This window comes from Aulonocara sp. 'chitande type north' Nkhata Bay, linkage group LG23 (assembly GCF_057382095.1).
Source record: "Aulonocara sp. 'chitande type north' Nkhata Bay isolate Kocher_YH1m ecotype deep benthic linkage group LG23, A_spYH_male_GT1.1, whole genome shotgun sequence".
Taxonomy (NCBI): Eukaryota; Metazoa; Chordata; class Actinopteri; order Cichliformes; family Cichlidae; genus Aulonocara; species Aulonocara sp. 'chitande type north' Nkhata Bay.
Genome location: NC_141365.1, coordinates 4,511,127 through 4,532,452, shown reverse-complemented (window position 1 = coordinate 4,532,452; position 21,326 = coordinate 4,511,127). Strand labels below are relative to the sequence as shown.

General features: G+C 41.8%; 1 protein-coding gene across 2 annotated transcripts; it reads left to right on the top strand.

The window, feature by feature from the left end:
• Positions 1–145: 145 nt before the first annotated feature.
• Positions 146–20,819, top strand: LOC147300966 (vitamin D3 hydroxylase-associated protein-like). 2 transcript variants are annotated; one of them, XM_086283825.1, is made up of 15 exons: positions 146–595; positions 929–1,042; positions 1,388–1,528; positions 1,868–2,001; positions 2,153–2,359; positions 2,457–2,497; positions 2,623–2,747; positions 2,941–3,066; positions 5,235–5,332; positions 5,567–5,666; positions 5,745–5,788; positions 5,891–5,930; positions 6,006–6,114; positions 6,643–6,788; positions 18,982–20,819. In XM_086283825.1, the coding sequence occupies exons 1-15, from the start codon at positions 416–418 to the stop codon at positions 20,014–20,016; spliced, it is 2,640 nt and encodes an 879-aa protein (XP_086139951.1). In that variant the 5' UTR covers positions 146–415; the 3' UTR covers positions 20,017–20,819. The 2 variants fall into 2 exon arrangements, with proteins under 2 accessions (XP_086139951.1, XP_086139952.1); XM_086283826.1 differs by lacking the exon at positions 18,982–20,819 and adding an exon at positions 17,355–17,839 and having other exon boundaries at positions 158–595.
• The last annotated feature ends 507 nt before the right edge of the window (positions 20,820–21,326 follow it).

Sequence of the window (21,326 nt, the reverse complement as noted above, 5' to 3'; positions counted from 1 at the left end):
CCTTCGTATATTTTATTTATATATGTCTCTGTATTTATATGTGTGTGTGTGTGTATATAATATTCTGTAACTGTAACTTCTGTCGGTGCTGTGCTTTTGGAAACCGAATTTCCCAGAGGAACCCACCCGAGGGATTAATAAAGTTTTATCTTATCTTATCTTATCTTATCTCTTATCATATTAGTTGTTGGTGGCTACTGGTTAATGAGTAACTAAAAAAGGCTTTTTGTCTGTCCTGAAGTTAATCAACCCTACATGCTCACCACGCCCACTTTAGTTCACAGCTAAAACAAGGCAAGCCTGTCGCATTTAAACAGCTGTGTGTTAGGATCATGTGGCATTTAAACCAATTTGCAGCCCCAGGACAAAGACGAAAATCACGCAGAACACTGAACCGTTTATTAAGAGAGTGAAGATGGACAACTGGACAGCGGCTCTGCTCACTGGTGTTGCCTGCATTGTGGGATACCTGGTTGTGCGGGTGAAAAAGATCAACAGCCTCCGACAGGCAGAGGAAAAGATACAGAGAGCCAGAAACAGGAGAGACGAGAGCTTGCAGCGGGCAGAGCAGGCGGTGCTCCGGTACAAACAGTCGGTGAGAGTTCAGAGCTTTGGGGATTTTTCTAGTTTCTCTTTATCGATAATCTCAGCTAATGATCTGCTTTTAGTTTAACCTGGCAGAGGTGTAGTTATTAAATACCAAAATACTGGCACTTTGCAATGTCTCCATGCTTGAGCATGAAAATGAAAGTTATGACTGTGCAAACCGTTTAAGTGCAGTGAACTCATTGCTGTGTTTGAGAAAGTTTGTAAAAAAAAAGTGGAAGGAAGAATCCTGAATCTGTACATGGATGTGGTTCCGTCTCTTTGTTGCAGCCTTTAAAAGAAATAATAACATAATGATTCTGTGTGGGTCTGTGTCTCCTAGCATCCGACAACTGACTCTGCTTTCATCCTGACGCTCTCCCTGTCTGAGCTGACACAGCAGCTGAACGAAGGTTTACTGCGCCCCGAGGATGTGCTTTACTCTTACATGGAAAAGGTTCAATATCCAGCATGACACAAATCTTTCATAATAGATCAAATACAGCAAAAGTCATTTTTAAACAAGTAATCATTTAAATTACTCAGACTTATCTTAATGTTGTTTATTTTTGACATTACTCCTACTTACAACTCACTGCTTTTTAGTTCTTTTTACACAGAATTGTCTTATTACAGTTAAAGTTTAGACACACTGGATAATAATATTCATATAAGCAACACAGACTGATGTGTCAAGTAATGTTTGTGTTTCCAACAAGAGTTTAATATTTTACAAAGATTAAAATCCCTTTAGGTGAATAAGTTAATCTCAAACTGTCTGTGCTTGTTTCCTTTCCAACAGACTCTGGCTGTAAACCAAAAGCTGAACTGCTGCACTGAAATTTTGCTGGAGAGTTTGGACCAGCTGACAACTGTTGGCTCCAACAAGGATGGTCTCTTGTACGGAGTTCCAGTTAGCGTCAAAGAAAATATTACATTTAAGGTATTACAAAGGTTATGCAATGCAAATTTCAGTTACAGTTAATAATAATAATAATGGATTGGATTTATATAGCGCTTTTCAAGGCACCCAAAGCGCTTTACAATTCCACTATTCATTCACTCTCACATTCACACACTGGTGGAAGCAAGCTACAGTTGTAGCCACAGATGCCCTGGGGGATCGAACTGGCGACCTTCCGGTTGCAGATGACCGTGGCTCAGGGGGTTGGGAGTATTGAAGTATTTCCCATCAGTATTTATAAGTATGATACAGTGTTCTCGAGCATCATAGCTCAGGTATTTGATGTAACATTATCATCTTTGTTTTTTCCAACACTAGAATCATGACTGTTCTTGTGGTGTGGTCATTAACCTGGACCAGCCTGCTGAAAAGGACAGTGTGCTCGTTCAAGTCCTGAAGAAACAAGGAGCTATTCCCTTTGTGAGAACCAACTTGCCTCAAGCTCTTTTAAAGTACATCTTTTATCAGTTACTCACATAAAAATCTACAGCACATTTAAAACTGAGTGCATGTGTTAAGTTGCCTTTGTCCATTCCAAATGTGCAAATAATGAAAATATGAATGAAAATAATATGCAGAGACTCATTAACTGTCTGTTGACAGCTATGACTGCAGTAATCCTATCTACGGGCAGACTGTGAACCCTCATAACCCCCAGAAGACCTCTGGAGGTTCATCTGGTGGGGAGGGGGCTCTCATTGGGGGAGGGGGCTCTCTGCTTGGTATAGGCACTGATATAGGTGGCAGTATCCGTATTCCTGCATCCTTCTGTGGAATCTGTGGTTTCAAACCAACTGCAGGTCGGCTCAGGTGGGTCTCATTCAGTCAGTTTCCTGGAAATTTATTACACATTGAGTTACACTGAGTTAAACTCTTGTCTTTGTTAACACTTTTGTGTAATGATTAGTTTACAGGGCCTGCGTCCAGTTTATCGAGGGCAAAAGTCGGGTAAGAAACATATGTACTTTACATATAAAGTAAATGTAGTTACATAACCACTGTATAGCAATATTTCACAGACACAAACTGTCTCAAATATTTGAGTCACTGCTTTATATTTCGTATGAAACTAGTGTCGTCATCTCCTGGACCCATGGCAAGAGATGTGGACAGCCTGGCTCTGTGCATGCAGGCACTTCTTTGTGACCACATGTTTTCTTTGGACCCCACTGTTCCACCATTACCTTTTAACATGGAGGTGTGTCCTGTACTGTGAGGTTCATATAATATGTTAATGATTATTCTTTTGGTTAAAAACTACAAATTAAACCGATACATAGTTGTCCTAATCCTTCACTTTATATTACGCTTTACAGGCTGTAATCTTAAACTTCGCAAAAACATCTGATTATATTTAATTGACTCAGGAAATGAAAATTCTTCACCCTTAGATATACAGAAGCTCCAGACCTCTAAGGATCGGTTATTTGGAAAGCAATGGCTACACGCATCCATCTCCAAGCATGGCCCGAGGCGTCAGAGAGGTCAAAGCTCTGCTAGAGCAAGCAGGGCACACAGTAAGACGTCACCACACACACTATGATCACTGTCAAGCCACGTATGTGATTTACGGCTGTGCGATATCACCAAAATCTCATATCCCAATATAGGACATTTTTCATCCTGATAACAATAGATATCACAAAACAGGGCATTTTCTGTAAATTCTGTAAATCTCGGGCAACTCGACTTGCGTGAAGTATTTTCAGCTTGGCGTTGTGTACCTGGAGTCGAGTACTTTGAGCCATGCATGAAGTTATACATTTTTAAACATAAGTTGTGACAGGGGCTCCAATTTCTATTTGTATGTATTTATTACATGGCGTGCTGCGGGGAAAAGCCTGTTCTAATGTTTGAGTCTAAAGTTTATTTTGAGCACCTGACGACTCTTTTTTGCTTCCCATCCATAAACTCGCTCCATACGCTTTCACATGATTCTTGTGTAGGTGGTAGAAGAAGTTTGTCGTGTTTGAGTCTGTGGTGGTGAGTGGTTTGCAGCGTAATTTGCATAGTACAGTTTTCCGCTCCGCGTCAGTCCTTTCATAACCAAACCATGTCCATGCTTCAGAGGTAATAAGGTCCTTGATTTATTTTGACTGGTCCTTCCATTTGGAGCTACCTGGTGTTGCCTCATTTTCACTGGCTAAGCTGGTATTCTCTGTGTCCCGATGAAAAAATATTGCTGTAAACAGTTTATTTTGCGACACCATGCCAAACGATAGCATATAATTTGAAATGATAGATGTTTTCATAAAGTCATCTGATATACACTGAACAAAAATATAAACGCAACACCTTTGTTACTGCTCCCATTCCCCATGGGATGGACGTAGAGACCTAAAATTCATTCCAGATACACAATATAACCATCCCTCCCAAACAGTGGTCACAAATCAGTCCAAATGTGTGGTAGTGGGCACATCTGCTATATTGAGATAATCCATCCCACCTCACAGGTGTGCCACATCAGGATGCTGATCTGACATCATGAGTAGTGCACAGGTGTACCTCAGACTGCCCACAACAAAAGGCCACCCTGGAATGTGCAGTTTTGTCTCACAGCAAAATCCCACAGATGCCACATGCAATGAGGGAGCGTGCAATTGGCATGCTGACAGCAGGAATGTCAACCAGATCTGTCGCCCGTGCATTGAATGTTCATTTCTCAACCATAAGCCGTCTCCACAGGCGTTTCAGAGAATATGGCAGCACATCCAACCGGCCTCACAACCGCAGACCTCGTGTAACCACACCAGCCCAGGACCTCCACATCCAGCAGGTTCACCTCCAAGATCGTCTGAGACCAGCCACCCAGACAGCTGCTGGAACAATTGGTTTGCACAACCAAACAATTTCTGCACAAACTGTCAGAAACCGTCTCAGGGACGCTCAACTGCATGCCCGTCGTCCTCATCGGGGTCTTGACCTGACTCCAGCTCGTCGCTGTAACAGACTTGTGTGGGCAAATGCTCACATTCGATGGCGTCTGGCACGTTGGAGAGGTGTGCGCTTCACGGATGAATCATGGTTCACATTGTTCAGGGCAGATGGCAGCTGAGAATGTCCCAGTTCTTGCATGGCCAGCATACTCACCGGACGTGTCACCCATTGAGCATGTTCGGGATGTGCTTGACCGGCGTATACGACAGCGTGTACCAGTTCCCACGAATATCCAACAACCTCGCACAGCCATTGAAGTGGAGTGGACCAACATTCCACAGGCCACAACTGACAATCTGATAGACTCCATGCGACGATGTGTTGCACTGCATGAGGTAAATGGTGGTCACACCAGATACTGACCGGTTCTGGGTCCCCAGACCCCCAATAGCGCAAAAAACTGCACATTCCAGGGTGGCCTTTTGTTGTGGGCAGTCTGAGGTACACCTGTGCACTACTCATGATGTCAGATCAGCATCCTGATGTGGCACACCTGTGAGGTGGGATGGATTATCTCAATATAGCAGATGTGCCCACTACCACACATTTGGACTGATTTGTGACCACTGTTTGGGAGGGATGGTTATATTGTGTATCTGGAATGAATTTTAGGTCTCTACGTCCATCCCATGGGGAATGGGAGCAGTAACAAAGGTGTTGCGTTTATATTTTTGTTGAGTGTATTTCGACATATCGCATAGCCCTACGAGTCATAGGTCATTAATCCTGTCATTTTTGCCTTTAGCTCGTCCCTTACTGTCCACTGAAGATGGATCAAATTATCCCTGAACTATTTTTAAAGGGTTTATTTGCAGATGGAGCTACCACCCTGCTACAAAAACTGTGAGTTGTTCCATTTAATAAGTCAGTTAGTACCATTTGTTTTCTAAACTTAAATCATCTAACATTTTGAGATTTTGTTTCTTTTTAGTTCTAACCACTAAACATCACCATGCTGCCATTGTCTTTACGAGCAACATGGGGTTGTGGTTCTTTTTGAAACCATTACAGTAATTCTCAGTTCAGTGTCTCTGAACAGACTGTTTTCTCCTGTGCCAATGATCTCTTTCATTTTAGGGAAGGGGGACCTGTGGACCCTTGTCTGGAGCCTCAGGTTTTTCCTTATGGCTTTCCCAAGTGGTTGAAGAAAACCATTTCATTCTTGCTCAAACCCGTGGTGAGTCCTTGGTTTAACAGTTAACTTCACAGTTCAGTCTGATAAAACATTTATAATGATGCTGATTTTTTTTGGCAGTTTCCTCGTCTTTCTGCCAACTTTGATGCTCTTTGTGGAGTTGGGTGAGAAAGTATCCTTGAAATTCTTCATTTGTGCTTGAATCGTTTCTTTGTTACATTTCCATGTGCTAGGAATTGTATCCAAACGTTCTGCTTCATTCTTAGATCTGTTCCTGAGCTGTGGAAGCAACATGCTGCTGTTGAGGTACTGTCAGCTGGTGATGCATGGTCACGTATGAAAGTCTGAAGGAGAAATTGAGATTTCCTGTGTTTTCTTTAGGACTACATTCAAGAGACAATAGCACATTGGAGGAGCTGCAACATTGATGTGCTGCTGTGTCCTGTGACTGGTCCAGCCTACAACTTCTTATACTGTGGCAAACTTTTAAGTATGGCTGATTATGATAGCTGTAAACTATAAAAGGCAAAAGATTGCAGGGACTAAGAAAACAACCGCTTTATTTTTCCAGTTTAATTTTTATTGTGTTTAGTACTTCTATTTGTAAATGAAGTTTAGCTAAAGGTGTAATTCATGTTGTAGTGGATTCAGAGAGTTTCCTCACTGGGGAACCGGATACATATAAGAAACAAAACAGTTACATGTTACAATACAAGAGTGTGACAGGACTTAAAAAAGTGAAGAAAAAGAGACATTTCATCAAAGATGAGGACGACTGCTTTTGTCTACTGCTGGGAAAACTGGGCATTACAGGACAGAGTGCAGCACAGTAAGAGTCATGAAACTGTCTCCAGACATAACTTGATTAAAAGGTAACCTGGATTACAACATCTGGATAAAGAGCAAAGCAAAGGCATTACTGCATTAACTAAATTATATTTAAATTAAACAATAATTGCATTTGTAAAGGCTAAGAATGGTGTTTATGTTTCTTTATTTTTGTTTTCTACACTTTCAGCTGCTGCCAGCTACACGATGCTCTACAATCTCCTTACCTTTCCTGCGGGTGTAGTCACTGTTTCCACAGTGACCACAAAGGATGAGGAGGAACTCAAGCACTATAAGGGCTGTTATCAGGACATGTGGGACAAACTCTTCAAAGAGGTAGGCAACATGTACCAGTGAGATAAGACTGAGTGAGAACATAGACCCAGATTTACTAACACGTTGTGTCAGGACAAAACTGGGTTTTAGCATTAAAAAGGCATAAAGTAGATTTTTGTAAAGAAAGTGCAGTAAGAGTAAAATTAGTGCTGCGTATCGATGTTGATTCAGTTTTATCGCAGACATCCAGAAATATTATAATTCTGATCATTTATCAGTACATATTCCTATTGTTATATCTATGTATAAAAACAAAGCTGACACATGTGAGACTTTATTAGAAGTGTAAGCATCACAGCAGATGCCTTTGTGTCAAAGTAACTGAGGATAAAATACAGAGAATGTGAATCAGATTTTCCTGGCCTGTCTTTTTATAGCAGATAAATGCCTTCAAAATATTGTGCAGTAGATTAAAAACTGTTGCAGTTGTTTCTGTTCTGGACGTTTTCACTGTAACTTAACGCTCGTTCTTTTCTGCAATTTAAAATAAAAGTAATGTTTATATCCACGTTGTAGACTGTGTCACTATTTTCGCCCTGCGGCATATGAATTGAAATCAGCTGATTGTATCTCATGTGCAAGTGCAACCGATAAGCAAGATCGATAGCTAATCAGACTAACCATTCCAAGGAACTGACTACCAAACCACTTAATGCTAAATTTATTCAATGAAGTCAGAGGTGACTTGTAACCTTCAAGCTAAACGAGTCACACAATGCCAGCGGCAACAAAACTGCTTCCAGCTCTTCAGTTTCACAGCCTGTGTGTAACACACGATACTTTACCACTACTGAATGTAGAGAAAGTTAGGATCTTAGGCTTATGGCCTCTAGGAATCGACTAAGGAGCGAATGACACACAGCTAAAAGAACAGTCAACATTTATTCAAAACAAAACCAAAAACAGTCATTCAACAGTTCACAACAGTTCCAATTGTCCATATTTGTCAGTCTGTGTATTCAGTTTTAGAGTTCAGAGTTCAGTGTTCAGAGTTCTTTTCAGTCTTTTCAGTTCAGGTGTGTGAGTGTGTGTGTATAGTGTTAATGTTAGTAGTACTACCCGGGTAGTGTATTGTTCTGAGATCTCATAAGCTTATCTGTCAAGAAGTAACGCAGTTGTCACTTCTAAGTAGGCTGGAAATCTTTCCTGCATCGCAGCTGGGGATCCGGAATCCTGGCTCGCAACTTTAGACTCCAACAAAAAAACCAACCTGCACAGGGCAGTGAACATATTTTACATGAATATCATATAACAACTTAATCAACACTAGTGACCAAATGTCTCTCACTCTTTGTATATAACGACTTAATGCAATCAATAATAAAATTAATCAAAGAACCTTAAAACAATTTCCACATCATACAAATTTAACTCAAATCTCATATTTTGTGAACAGCAGTCACATCAATCCAATGAATTGAGAGAATGTACATTACTGATGCACGAGGAAAGTGCAAAACGTGGTCGCAGTACTATTTAGCCAAAGACTGCTCATATTTATCATCTCATTACAATAAATAAAACTTACCTACTAGCTTCCAAAGAAATATTTCCGATTGGCTTAAAACATTCACAAGTGAAGAAATAAAAAGATAATACAGCACTTAAAAGGAACACATGAAATTTACATTATACTGAGCTAACGATTAGCTTGCTATGCTAGCGCAGTTAGTCAACTCACCGGAAATGAACAAAAAACACAAAAACAGAGGTACATCAGCATCAACAAAAAGTGTCCGCGTTTCCCAACAAGCGGAAAAGTAAAATCCAATTTGTGTCTTCACACACAATCCTTGTTCAAGAAAAAGGTTAAGGAAAAACTCTGTGAGTAGCTCCGACCAGCATACGTAGCCTTAGCGCTATTCTCCTTCTCTATAGTTCTCAACTCAAGTTCACAAGCACTAAACAATCTCATAGTGCCACCTACTGACATTCTTGGGGAACAGCAGTTCATTTTCATGAGGCAGATTTTAGGTGGGTTACATCCCTCCCCCCCTAAATGGGCATGCATCCCTGCATGACAGCAGTCACTTTAAATGGTTTTTACTCTACCAACACATGGGGAAGGGTTTGAGTCAAGGGCATGTGAAAAAACCTGATCAAGACTGTTTAAAAGAGAATGCATCACTAATGTTAAGGGATTTCCCAAGGTGTTGTAGGTTAGTCTGCTAGGTTCAGTCCTGTTCCTAGTTGACCGCCTGATTTCTCTTGTTTCTGGAGGTTTTTCATCTTTAGCAACTTCTGCCTCCAATCCATATCTATCACTCCCCTCTTTTCCATCCGACAACCCGGTTGTTTCAGTTTGGTACTGCTCCTGAGTTACGTCAATAACCTTTTCCAAAGGTTCAACATCATTTTCTGTAGCTGGATCTATATCAGCACATGAATCATGAACAGATGAATATTCCTCATTAACAATAACACCTGTTTCTTTCATTGGAGGGTCATTTCCAATGTCATTTCCACTAGAACCTTGAAGTGAACCATCGCCCTCATCCAGCTCCACGGGTGCAGAATGAAACTCCTTTACTGCAGGGTTTAGATCAGACTCGTCCCGGTCCACACTTTGTTCTGACACAGACTCAGTTGCTTTGGGGATTTCACTGACAGTAATGAAAGCCGGGTAATTGACTTCTTCGTAAACTACTGGAAAGTCATAATCCACAATGTCATTATCACCCAGATAATGATAGTCTCCTTCAACTTCAGAAAATGGATTCTCTTTGGAGGTGTCGCCTTTGGGTGTCTCTTTCTCTTGGCTTCCATGACTGGGTTCGATTGGCGCTGAGCATGACAGAAACCCACACGGTAACAGTAAGTCTCTATGCAGTGTCCTCTCAGGCCCATCTGACTTGAGTGGAGCAACAACATATACAGGAGAGTCATTGAGCTGTTTTACAACTTTGTAGACCGTCTGACTCCATCTGTCAGCTAGTTTGTGTTTCCCTCGTATTCCAACATTCTTGACAAGAACACGATCTCCAACCTCCAAGGTGGATTCTCTCACTTTTAGATCATATCTTGACTTATTGCGTAGGGCAGCTTTCTCGCTATGTTCCACAGCAAGTTTGTAACTTTCCTGTAGGCTTTCCCTGAGCTTCTTCACATATTCACTGTGAGTTACACTGTCCTGCCTACTCACATTAAGTCCAAAAGCCACATCAATTGGAAGATTTGGCTGTCTCCCAAACATGAGCTGATAGGGTGAATACCCAGTTGTGTCATTTTTTGTGCAATTGTAGGCGTGAGCCAATGGCTGCACATGATCACGCCATTTTAGTTTGTCGTCTTCTTGGAGTGTTCCAAGCATCCCTAGCAGTGTACGGTTAAACCGTTCTACTGGATTACCACGGGGATGATAGGGGGTTGTTCTTGATTTTTTTATGCCTAACATTTGGCATAAGTTTTTGATGACTGCAGATTCAAAATTACGGCCCTGATCACTATGCAACCGCTCTGGTATGCCATAGTGAATGATGAATTTGTCCCACAGGGCCTTGGCAACAGTCTTTTCCTTCTGGTCTGGAGTTGGCACTGCAACAGCAAACTTCGTAAAGTGATCCGTTATCACCAGAATATTCTTTGTTCCTCGGCTATCAGGTTCTAGAGACAAATAGTCCATGCACACCAACTCAAGTGGTCGACTGGTTTTAATATTTACCAGTGGGGCAGATTTCTCAGCTCTAGCCTTGCGGCGGATGCACCTTTCACATGTTCTGATTTTCATTTCAACATCTAGGAACATTCGGGGCCAAAAGAAACGTGTTCTCACAAGGTCAACAGTTCTTTCCAATCCCATGTGACCTACTGCATCATGAAGACTTTCAAGAGCTACTTCCCTGTACTCCTTCGGAAGCACTAGTTGAAAAAGAGTCTGGCCCTGGCTCACTCGTTTCCGGTACAAGACATTATCTATTAGGGACAACTGATCCTGTACTCTTAACATGAGTTGGACTTCCCTTTCCTCCTTTTGCCTAAGACGATAGGAAAGGCGTTTTCCTGTATGGACAAGGTCTATGACTCTGCTTATTATAGGGTCACGCCTTTGTTCTGCAGCCCAATCTTGTTGGGAGAGTTGAGGAAGAGTGCTAGTACCAGTCAGAATGTCGGCTTGAACAAACTCGTCAGGTATCGCACTTGCATCCACTGCCAAACACTCCACTGCAGCAGGTAAGTAGTGGCAGTAGTGGTAAGTAGTGTCAGGAGATATGTGTACTTGGTGCTTCTCGCATACAGCTTTTAGAGCATCCTTTGGAAATGTTGCACTATTTCCCTCTTCCGTAAACTTTGCAATGAATTGCTTTACTCTCTCATCCTCAGCAGTTGTACTGTCATCAGTTTCAACAGAAACATGCGGCCGTCTCGATAATCCATCCGCATCCTGATTTCTTTTTCCGGCTCTGTACTGTATGTTGAAATTGAAATTCGACAAAGCAGCAAGCCATCGATGTCCAGTTGCATCAAGTTTAGCAGATGTTAACACGTAGGTCAGGGGGTTATTGTCAGTCATGACAGTGAAGTCAGCTCCATACAAATAATCAGCAAACTTGTCAGTAACTGCCCACTTCAACGCAAGAAATTCAAGTTTGTGAGTGGGGTACCTTCTTTCACAGTTAGACAGCCCTCTGCTAGCATAGGCAATGACTCTTAACCGACCATCTTCTTCCTGGTATAGGGCTGCACCAAGTCCATGTGAACTGGCATCGGTGTGTAAAACATAGGCTTTTCTGGGGTCAGCAAACCCAAGCACTGGTGCAGATGTCAACTTCTCAATGAGGGTCGTGAAAGCTTCCTCACATGAGGGAGTCCATTTCTCATTAAAAGGACTGTTCAAGTCGCCGTTTGACGGTGATTTGTGGTGTTTCAGCTTCCTGGCAGGGACATAACCAGCTGTCAAATCATTCAATGGCCTAGCAATTTTAGAATAGTCTTTGACAAACCTGCGATAATAGCCAGTGAAGCCTAAAAATGACTTCAGTTCTGACAGGTTTGTGGGTCTGGGCCATGTGGTGAGGGCAGATATTTTATCAGGATCAGTCTTCACTCCCTGTTCTGAGACAATGTGTCCTAAATACCTCACTGACTTTTGGAAAAAGTGACATTTCTCAGGTGAAAGTTTGAGACCAAATTCTTTTAGTCTGTTCAGAACTCGCAGGAGCCTTTCTTCATGTTCCTCCAAAGTATTGGAGAACACTATAAGATCATCAAGAAAGACCAGTACTTCCTTGAGGTTCATGGAGCCCATGCATTTCTCCATAACTCTTTGAAAAGTGCTTGGAGCATTAGTGACTCCTTGGGGCATCCTGTTGAATTCCCAAAACCCCATGGGTGTGACAAAAGCCGTCTTGTGTTTATCCTCTTCTTCCACCTCTACCTGGTAATATCCAGACTTTAAATCCATAACAGAAAACCATTTGGATCCTGACAGAGCTGTAAATGCCTCTTCTATATTGGGCAAGGCATAAGCGTCTTTGATCGTCTGGTTGTTCAACTTTCTGTAATCCACACAAAGGCGGATCTGCCCATTTTTCTTTTTCACAACTACAATTGGTGAAGCAAATGGACTCTCGGACTCTCTAATAATGTTGCTGTTGCACAGCTGCTCCAAATGAAGGCGGACAGCTTCATAATCAGAGGGATGAATGGGCCTTGGCCTTTGTTTAAAAGGCGTTGGATCAGAGAGCCGAATCTTATGTCTCACCACTGTGGTGTGACCATAATCAAGTTCACCCCTAGCAAAAACATCAGACACGGAATTCAGCTTCTCGGCGATCCTGTCTTTCCACTCGTTTGACAGGGGTGAGTCACCAAAATCGAACTGGATTTTGTCACTTGGTTGTACTTCGTGGGTGGTGTAACACTGAGCATGTTTCTGCTCTGAACTTCCAGTTCGATTCATACATTCAGACCTCGCAGGAGAAACTGAAAGTGGGACAGATATCGCTGCCAAAGGACGGTGAGCTGGCAGAATGATATCATGCGTTGTCTCATTTTTTAGGAGAATGGGAACTTTGAAGGATGTCTGTCGTGGCTTTGACATTACATAGCTGGAAAATATCAAGCCACCTGGTAGGCTGGACTGGCTGTGGGGTTCGACTAGAAGAGTGGATCCAGGGCCTGCACAGACATTTCTGACACGACCATTTAAGGCTATTTTCTGACCAGCTGGAATTACTAAGTTGGTTTTACATTGTGACTTGACTGTCCCCACAAAACTATCAGTTTTTGTTTTACTTCTGTAGATAGCATGCAAATGTCTAATGAGAGGGGCGTAAGCACAATGCTCAGGAATGGTCATTTGCTCATTGAAGTCCTCATACAAGACGTCAAGGGCATTTGTACCAATGAGGACTGGAATTTCCGAATTTGCTCTGTGATCTGGGACAATTAAAGCTAGAATAGTTACAACTTTGTCCTTCCCCGTGAAACTCTGTGGGAAAGTGATGTCAACTTCAATGTACCCAAGATAAGGGACAATTTGGCCTGCAGCACCTTCAACCTCTAACAGATCATTTAATGGCAAAAGAGGATGAGAAGGTAAGTGGGTCAACTGAAATGATTTTGAAATTGTGGTAACCTGAGACCCTGAATCAATGAGGCAACCATGTGATAGTTCCCCAATCTTAACCTCTGCAAGAGATCTTGATCCAACTAATCTATTTGGAAGGTGATTCGGAATGGATTCAGCATGTTGTTGTTTACTTTGACATCTCTGTTCTGACTTGGGACTATTGTGAATGTTCTTGGTTCCCGTATGTCCCCTTACCGGAACCTGCTCCAGTTTAAAGCTTGACCCTGCTGCTGGGCTTTCCATTCTTCCTGTCTGGCTTTTAGTTCTTTGTACTTTTGATCAACCACAGCCTTGTTTATAGCATTTTCACAGTTCCTGGCTATGTGGCCGTCTTCACCGCACCTAAAACAGAACCAAGCCTTGGGCTCAGCTCTCACTTGGGTTCGTGGTGGAATTTGGTGTACCAGAGTTTCAATTACAGGTACGGGTGGCTCTTGTGTTGTTTCCATTGCTTTAACTTGTCGCTTTCTTTGCTTTTTAGATGGTTTTGTCATCAGTTGCAATTGCAGTTCTGCAACCTGCTTCTTTAGACTCTCAGTTTCAGAGATATAGGCCTGCAATACACTTGCACTTGGGTCAGTGTGATGTGGGAAGTCAGGGACAGAATGCATGTGTGCAATTGGTTTTATCTTGGTAGGCCCAAAATGACGTTGCATCCGGTCCAGCTTAGAAGCCCTTCTGTCCTCTTCAGTCCTCAGCTCTAGCAGAAGCTCTGCAAACTCAGGCGTGGTCTCTTTCTTTAGTTCCAGTTGCAGGACCAAGTTATGGTCCCAGCAACCCCGTTTGAACTGCTTTAGCAAATGTCGACTTGCATCTGCTGGAATCACACCATTCCTGCTTACAGCAGTGTTAAGGAGAGCTTGCAGCCTCTGTAGGTAATCAGAAGCTTTCTCACCTGGATTTTGATTTGTGTTCAGGAACCTTGCAAATATCTCCTCACCATCCTCCACAAGACCATATGCAGAATCTAACAGCCTGACATATTCTCGTGGATGTGCTGAATAACCAAGTTGCTTCACAACATCTGATGCTGGGGGAAGAAGACTCTCTAGTATTTTCCTCCGCTGAATGTCAACTGGAGTGCCATCATTGAACATTAGTTCAACATGTAAACACCACGTTTCAAAATCCACTTCTCCGGGGGGTTTTGGCACACGGCCTGAGAATGAGCGTAACCATTTGGATTGGCCATGTGTAGCGACAGAGTCATTTCTGATTACATGTTCCACTACTATACGCTGTATCTCTGGTGGGTTTGTTACTTCATCTGTCACCACTGGAAGTCTGGTTGGAGTAGTCTTTGGTTTAACAAATCTACAAGACTGAGATTTAGTTGAATGGGTGACTGGCTGGGATGTAAGGGGCCGTCTGTGGTTGTACTTTAACTTTGCTGTCTTTATCAAGGGTGTAGTACTGTGGTCAGAATAACTGTCAACACTTTCATCACTTGAGTCAGCCAAAACAGGGTCTGGAGTTTGATGGAGTGCTGGCATTTCAATGCGACTAGCCTGCCATTTTACATTCTTGTTGGTCACATTTTCAATCTCAAGGGGAAATTCTGACTCGTTATCCCCCATTGTAATCTCTGACTCAAACTCAGCAATAACAGTTTCCCCACAATCTGGTTGTGCATTTGGGACCCTCAGAATCCTTGTTACCACCCCATACTTCTCTAAGGAAGCAATAATATCAGCATCAGAATCGAAACTAGTAACTCCAGTAATACTGATGGACCGTTTAAAATCCACCCCGTAATTCTGTACCAAATCCATCTCTTTTCAATGTTGTCTTAGTTGAAAGCTTATCACAATAAATCACAATCTCAAAATTAACTATGCTATTGCAGAATGCTGTAATTTCAATATTAGCTGTGTCTTAATCGCTCCTGGCTGGCTCGCCACGAAAAGGTACTATGTAACACACGATACTTTACCACTACTGAATGTAGAGAAAGTTAGGATCTTAGGCTTATGGCCTCTAGGAATCGACTAAGGAGCGAATGACACACAGCTAAAAGAACAGTCAACATTTATTCAAAACAAAACCAAAAACAGTCATTCAACAGTTCACAACAGTTCCAATTGTCCATATTTGTCAGTCTGTGTATTCAGTTTTAGAGTTCAGAGTTCAGTGTTCAGAGTTCTTTTCAGTCTTTTCAGTTCAGGTGTGTGAGTGTGTGTGTATAGTGTTAATGTTAGTAGTACTACCCGGGTAGTGTATTGTTCTGAGATCTCATAAGCTTATCTGTCAAGAAGTAACGCAGTTGTCACTTCTAAGTAGGCTGGAAATCTTTCCTGCATCGCAGCTGGGGATCCGGAATCCTGGCTCGCAACTTTAGACTCCAACAAAAAAACCAACCTGCACAGGGCAGTGAACATATTTTACATGAATATCATATAACAACTTAATCAACACTAGTGACCAAATGTCTCTCACTCTTTGTATATAACGACTTAATGCAATCAATAATAAAATTAATCAAAGAACCTTAAAACAATTTCCACATCATACAAATTTAACTCAAATCTCATATTTTGTGAACAGCAGTCACATCAATCCAATGAATTGAGAGAATGTACATTACTGATGCACGAGGAAAGTGCAAAACGTGGTCGCAGTACTATTTAGCCAAAGACTGCTCATATTTATCATCTCATTACAATAAATAAAACTTACCTACTAGCTTCCAAAGAAATATTTCCGATTGGCTTAAAACATTCACAAGTGAAGAAATAAAAAGATAATACAGCACTTAAAAGGAACACATGAAATTTACATTATACTGAGCTAACGATTAGCTTGCTATGCTAGCGCAGTTAGTCAACTCACCGGAAATGAACAAAAAGCACAAAAACAGAGGTACATCAGCATCAACAAAAAGTGTCCGCGTTTCCCAACAAGCGGAAAAGTAAAATCCAATTTGTGTCTTCACACACAATCCTTGTTCAAGAAAAAGGTTAAGGAAAAACTCTGTGAGTAGCTCCGACCAGCATACGTAGCCTTAGCGCTATTCTCCTTCTCTATAGTTCTCAACTCAAGTTCACAAGCACTAAACAATCTCATAGTGCCACCTACTGACATTCTTGGGGAACAGCAGTTCATTTTCATGAGGCAGATTTTAGGTGGGTTACATCCGCAATAGGGTTCAAAGAGAAGCGGCCAAAAAATGGAGAAACAGGGAGGAGGACAGCACTGATCCTCAGAAGAATCAGACCTTTGAAGGACATCATACTAAACAATGTATTTATGTTGATAAAAGTTATTAAGTAAAAGTGTGCTTTTAAAGTTTTATTATACTCCACTTAAACAGTTATAATTCCAGGATCATGAACAGCACACGGTTTTCAGCACATCAGCTGTGCTCCAACACCATTACTTATTACTGGTGGGTCTACACAAATTCAGCTGCATGCACTTTGACAATACGTGAGATCACAGATGTACACGCGTACACATAAATCTGGTGTCTTAGGCTCAGTGTCAGGCTAGCTTTTCATGCAGCAACAACAAGTCAGGAGCCCCTGATGTAAAGTCTAAAATACAGATACATTTATTTTTTGTATACTTGTGAATGTGCGTCAGTGTACTTTAATGTGGTTTCAATCAGCTGCTGTAGCACATCTGTCTCGGGCTATGTAGAGCTCATCGTTTGATGTTCCCTATTACTCATCTGTGCATGTTGAAGTAATAATAAACATTACTTGCTTGAATCTAATTTTTCCCTTAGTATCAGTTTTATCTTGTAATAACTAAATTAAGAAATGCAATTTTTTTTCTGTGGAATGTTATTTAAAAATGTGATGTATTACTCTGGACATTCACTTCAATTCTATGTACTTAACATGACTTTACACAGAACCAAGAACTGAACCAGATCAGTCTATTGCGGCTCCAATATTTATAGAGTTTCTTTTTATCACAGTAGGTGGATGAAGGAGACTGTGGTGCGTTCAGCTGCTGAGCATTAAGTGACAGGAGTGTGTTTTTGTGTTCAGGCAGTGACTGGTGGTGAGGGTCTACCTGTGGCGGTTCAGTGTGTTGCTCTGCCGTGGCAGGATGAGCTCTGCCTGCGCTTCATGAAGGAAGTGGAACAACTGGTCAAAGAAAGCAAGAAGTAAAGCTGCTTTCTTTCTCAGTCTCACGGGAGAGGCTGCAGACTTGAGAGGAAACATGTTAACTTGAGTATTTCCTGTAATAATGAGCTAATGGTGTCATAAATGGAATATTCTCTGCACTACAAGCTTAATCTGGGCACTTTCTGGGGTTTTTTGGCTGTTTGCTAAAGGTTAAATAAAAATTAACTGGCAAAATTATGCATTTATGTTTTTTGTTCTTATATTTTAAAGGCGGGTCTTTTATATTGTCTTGCTATCACCATTGTTATCATGATCATTTATCCACTTTTAGGAACCTGCAGTCAAAACGCTTCATCTTTTGGTGTATTTATTAAAGCATTGGATGATCAAAAATCAGCACATACATGGATCTCTTCTGTTCAGAAAACTACAGTGTGTCCGAAAGTCTCCTTCTATTTCAATCGCATCGCTATCAGTGCAGTGTTAATTTCTGCCGATAAGTTCCACTTTGTTCTTACTGTTTGCTACGGTCCTGCCGTATCACGAGTCCGAGGAGCACTAGGCATGTTTTTCTCCATGAGTGCGGGGGAATAGCGATCTCCAGACGTGTGCGTTCCTGTGCAAATGTGAGTCAAAATCCCTCCAGTTCTACGAGTCCATTCCCACTTATAGCACGGGCTGTACTTTGACGTTAATTACAGGGGGTTTATGCTAGGAGATTTATCGAGATTGATAGAGGCATGTGACTTACCACCGTAGCATTTGTTGCGGGTTGGATCTGTGCACCGCAGTTGGGTTATTTAGCCACTAGAGGGCACTGAAGACCATGTAATTGCTGACCTTTCCTAATTTGGGGGCATTAGGTCTTTTCTGTTGCCTGAGATATGCAGATATTCTTGTTTCCTGCCTGTTCAAATGGGATTGTGGGACTTTCTTATGTCAGAGCATTCAGCTGATTATTTGTGTTACAGTTCATTATATTGGCATGATGTTGGGAAGTGACGATTGTTGTTTACATGTGAAAATTGTTTCTCCTTGTTTCTTGTTATTCAGAACCACACGTCTGTCCACCCCTCCCACATTCGTTAAGTATGCCTACTGTTGAGCTGCTGTTAACTTCCATTAAAGTATATCCGGACATCACTCTCTGTGCCCCACTCTCTGACCGGAGTTTAAGTCCTGAGGGAGCTATCATCCCAGCATCCCAGAAATAACTCTCTAACATACAGTCTGCAAGCAGTCAACTTCCAAAAGAGAGTAAACTATCTTAGCAGTTATAGAAAGATTTACATGAGAATGTGCATCTGTCTGATTGGTTGAAAGAATGACACAGGGAAAGAGCCGTGGTTAAGAATTGGCACTCCCTGATTTGTTCTCCTGATAGTCTTTCCACGTGGCAACAGTCATTGGCTTACAGTGAAAGATCTCACTTGACAGAGTGCCCCGTGTGAGAAAACACCTTACCTCAGTTGTTATCAGGGATGTTTTATTGTCATGCTGATATCAGCTTTAACCGACACAATAAATTCTCTCTTTCTTATTGCAGAGAACGCTGTTAACGCTGTTTGAGACGACCAGGCCCTCAGCTGCCACACCACTTCCACCCGCCCCCAGCACTGGCACACTAACACTCAGGGAGCACCAAGTGAGGTGTGTTCTAAGGTCAGTGAATCCCAGGAAGGCGGCAGGTCCTGATGGAATACATGGAAAGGTTCTCAGAGCATGTGCTGACGAACTGACCGGAGTCTTCACTAAAATCTTCAACCTTTCCTTGTCATCAAACACCGTCCCGCCCTGCATCAAAACCTCCACCATCATCCCCATCGCCAAGAAGACAGCTGTGGCCAGCCCAAACGACTACAGGCCTGTTGCACTTACGCCTGTAGTGATGAAGTGCTTTGAGAGGCTGGTCTGTCAGCACATCAGGGCCGGTCTGCCTCCCAGTCTGGACCCCCACCAATTTGCCTACAGGACAAATCGATCCACCGAGGACGCTATCACCATAGCGCTCCACACTGCGCTGAGTCACCTGGAGCACCGAGGAAGCTATGTGAGAATGCTCTTTCTGGACTTTAGCTCAGCATTCAATCATATCATCCCGGAGATCCTGGTCCAGAAACTGTCTCACCTGGGACTCTCCACCTCCATCTGCCTCTGGATCAAGGACTTCCTGACAAATAGACCACAGTCTGTCAGACTCGGCCCCCACCGGTCCAGCACCATCACACTCAGCACCGGGTCTCCACAAGGATGTGTTTTGAGTCCCCTCCTGTTTACGCTCTACACATCCGACTGCTCGTCTCCACGTCAGCGTCTCCACTTTCTGAGAGTGCTCAGGAGGAACAACCTGGAGGAGAGGCTGCTGGTGACATTTTACAGAGCCACCATAGAGAGCATCCTAACGTACGGCATAACAACATGGTATGCAGGGTGCTCAGCTGCGGACAGGAAAGTACTGCAGAGGGTCATTAACACAGCCCAGAAGATCACTGGCTGCTCTCTGCCCAGCCTGGAGGTCACTGCAAACTCTCGGTGGCAATATCATCAAGGACTACTCTCACCCCAGCAATCAACTGTTTGAACTATTACCGTCAGGCCGACAGTACAGGTCACATAAAACCAGGACAAACAGATTCAGGGATAGCTTCTTTCCCAGAGCTATCACCGTAGTAAATAAGCACAAAACAATTGAACCTGCTTAGCTATACCATACCGTCACTGCCATTATATTATGCTGCTATTCATACTGTCATTATATTAATGCTGCTATCCTGTATATATCATACTTACTATTGTTTGAGTACTTGCGATTGTTTTATTGTACTTTTTATATTTTACATTTATATTTATTATTGAATCTTGCACCAAGGGAGTGGCACTCCAATTTCGTTGTACTCTGTACAATGACAATAAAGGCTATTCTATTCTACAAAAAATATAGAAGTATAAAAGGACATCTTAACCATACATGAAAATATTTCTCCCTAACACCATCCATTTCATGTAATAAAGCATGAAAAGGCACTAAAAGCCTGAAAACTAGAAGCATGTCAATATTAGGCAAAGGGACAGTGCTAGTACAAGTTTGAAAATATTGAAAATTAACATTAAACGATAGGTATCGAAAATAATCTGCACAAAACACACCTATATCTCTTTGCTCTAAGCTGTCTGTAACATTCGTTTTATGTATTTTACTAAAGTCAAGTCAGTTGTATTTGTACAGGCTAAAGTCATGTGTGTTTAAATTGCTTCACAGCTAATGTTTAAAAAATAAGCTCACTAACATATAAAACAGAAACTCTGTGTGTGTGCGTGTGTGTGTGCGTGTGTGTATTTTAGTTAATGAATGGCAATGAGCAATCTGTGTTGCAACATCTATGTCCTGAATGTGCAGCAACTTATAGATACTAATCTTCAGAAAAAAGGTTTTGAGGTCAAGGTAGCTGGTGCAACCCAGTTTATTTTTTAAATATAGTTAGCATACCATGATATTCACCCAACAGCATATGTTTCAAATTATTTTGGATGGAATTATATTATAAAAATGATAAATTACTCTTTCTGGACTTTAAAGTGGGCTAATTTCCTGTTAACTGCTCCTTTCTGATAGTTAACATGTTCCCTGACAGCACTCACTGAATTACTTTGAACTGAAATTATTGTAAAATAATAATAAGAAACCCCCAACTTATTTTCATTGATGGTGATATGAGTTAGTACATTTGCTTTTGTGTCGTATGTCATTCATTATGTAAACTTTTGGGAAAATATTTTTTTAATTTCATCATAAATAAATAATGAAAATGTTGCATTCTGAGCAGAAGATGATACAAAACTGAGAAGGCTGACAGAAAGAGTTCTATTTGCCAGGCCTAATATGATGAACCA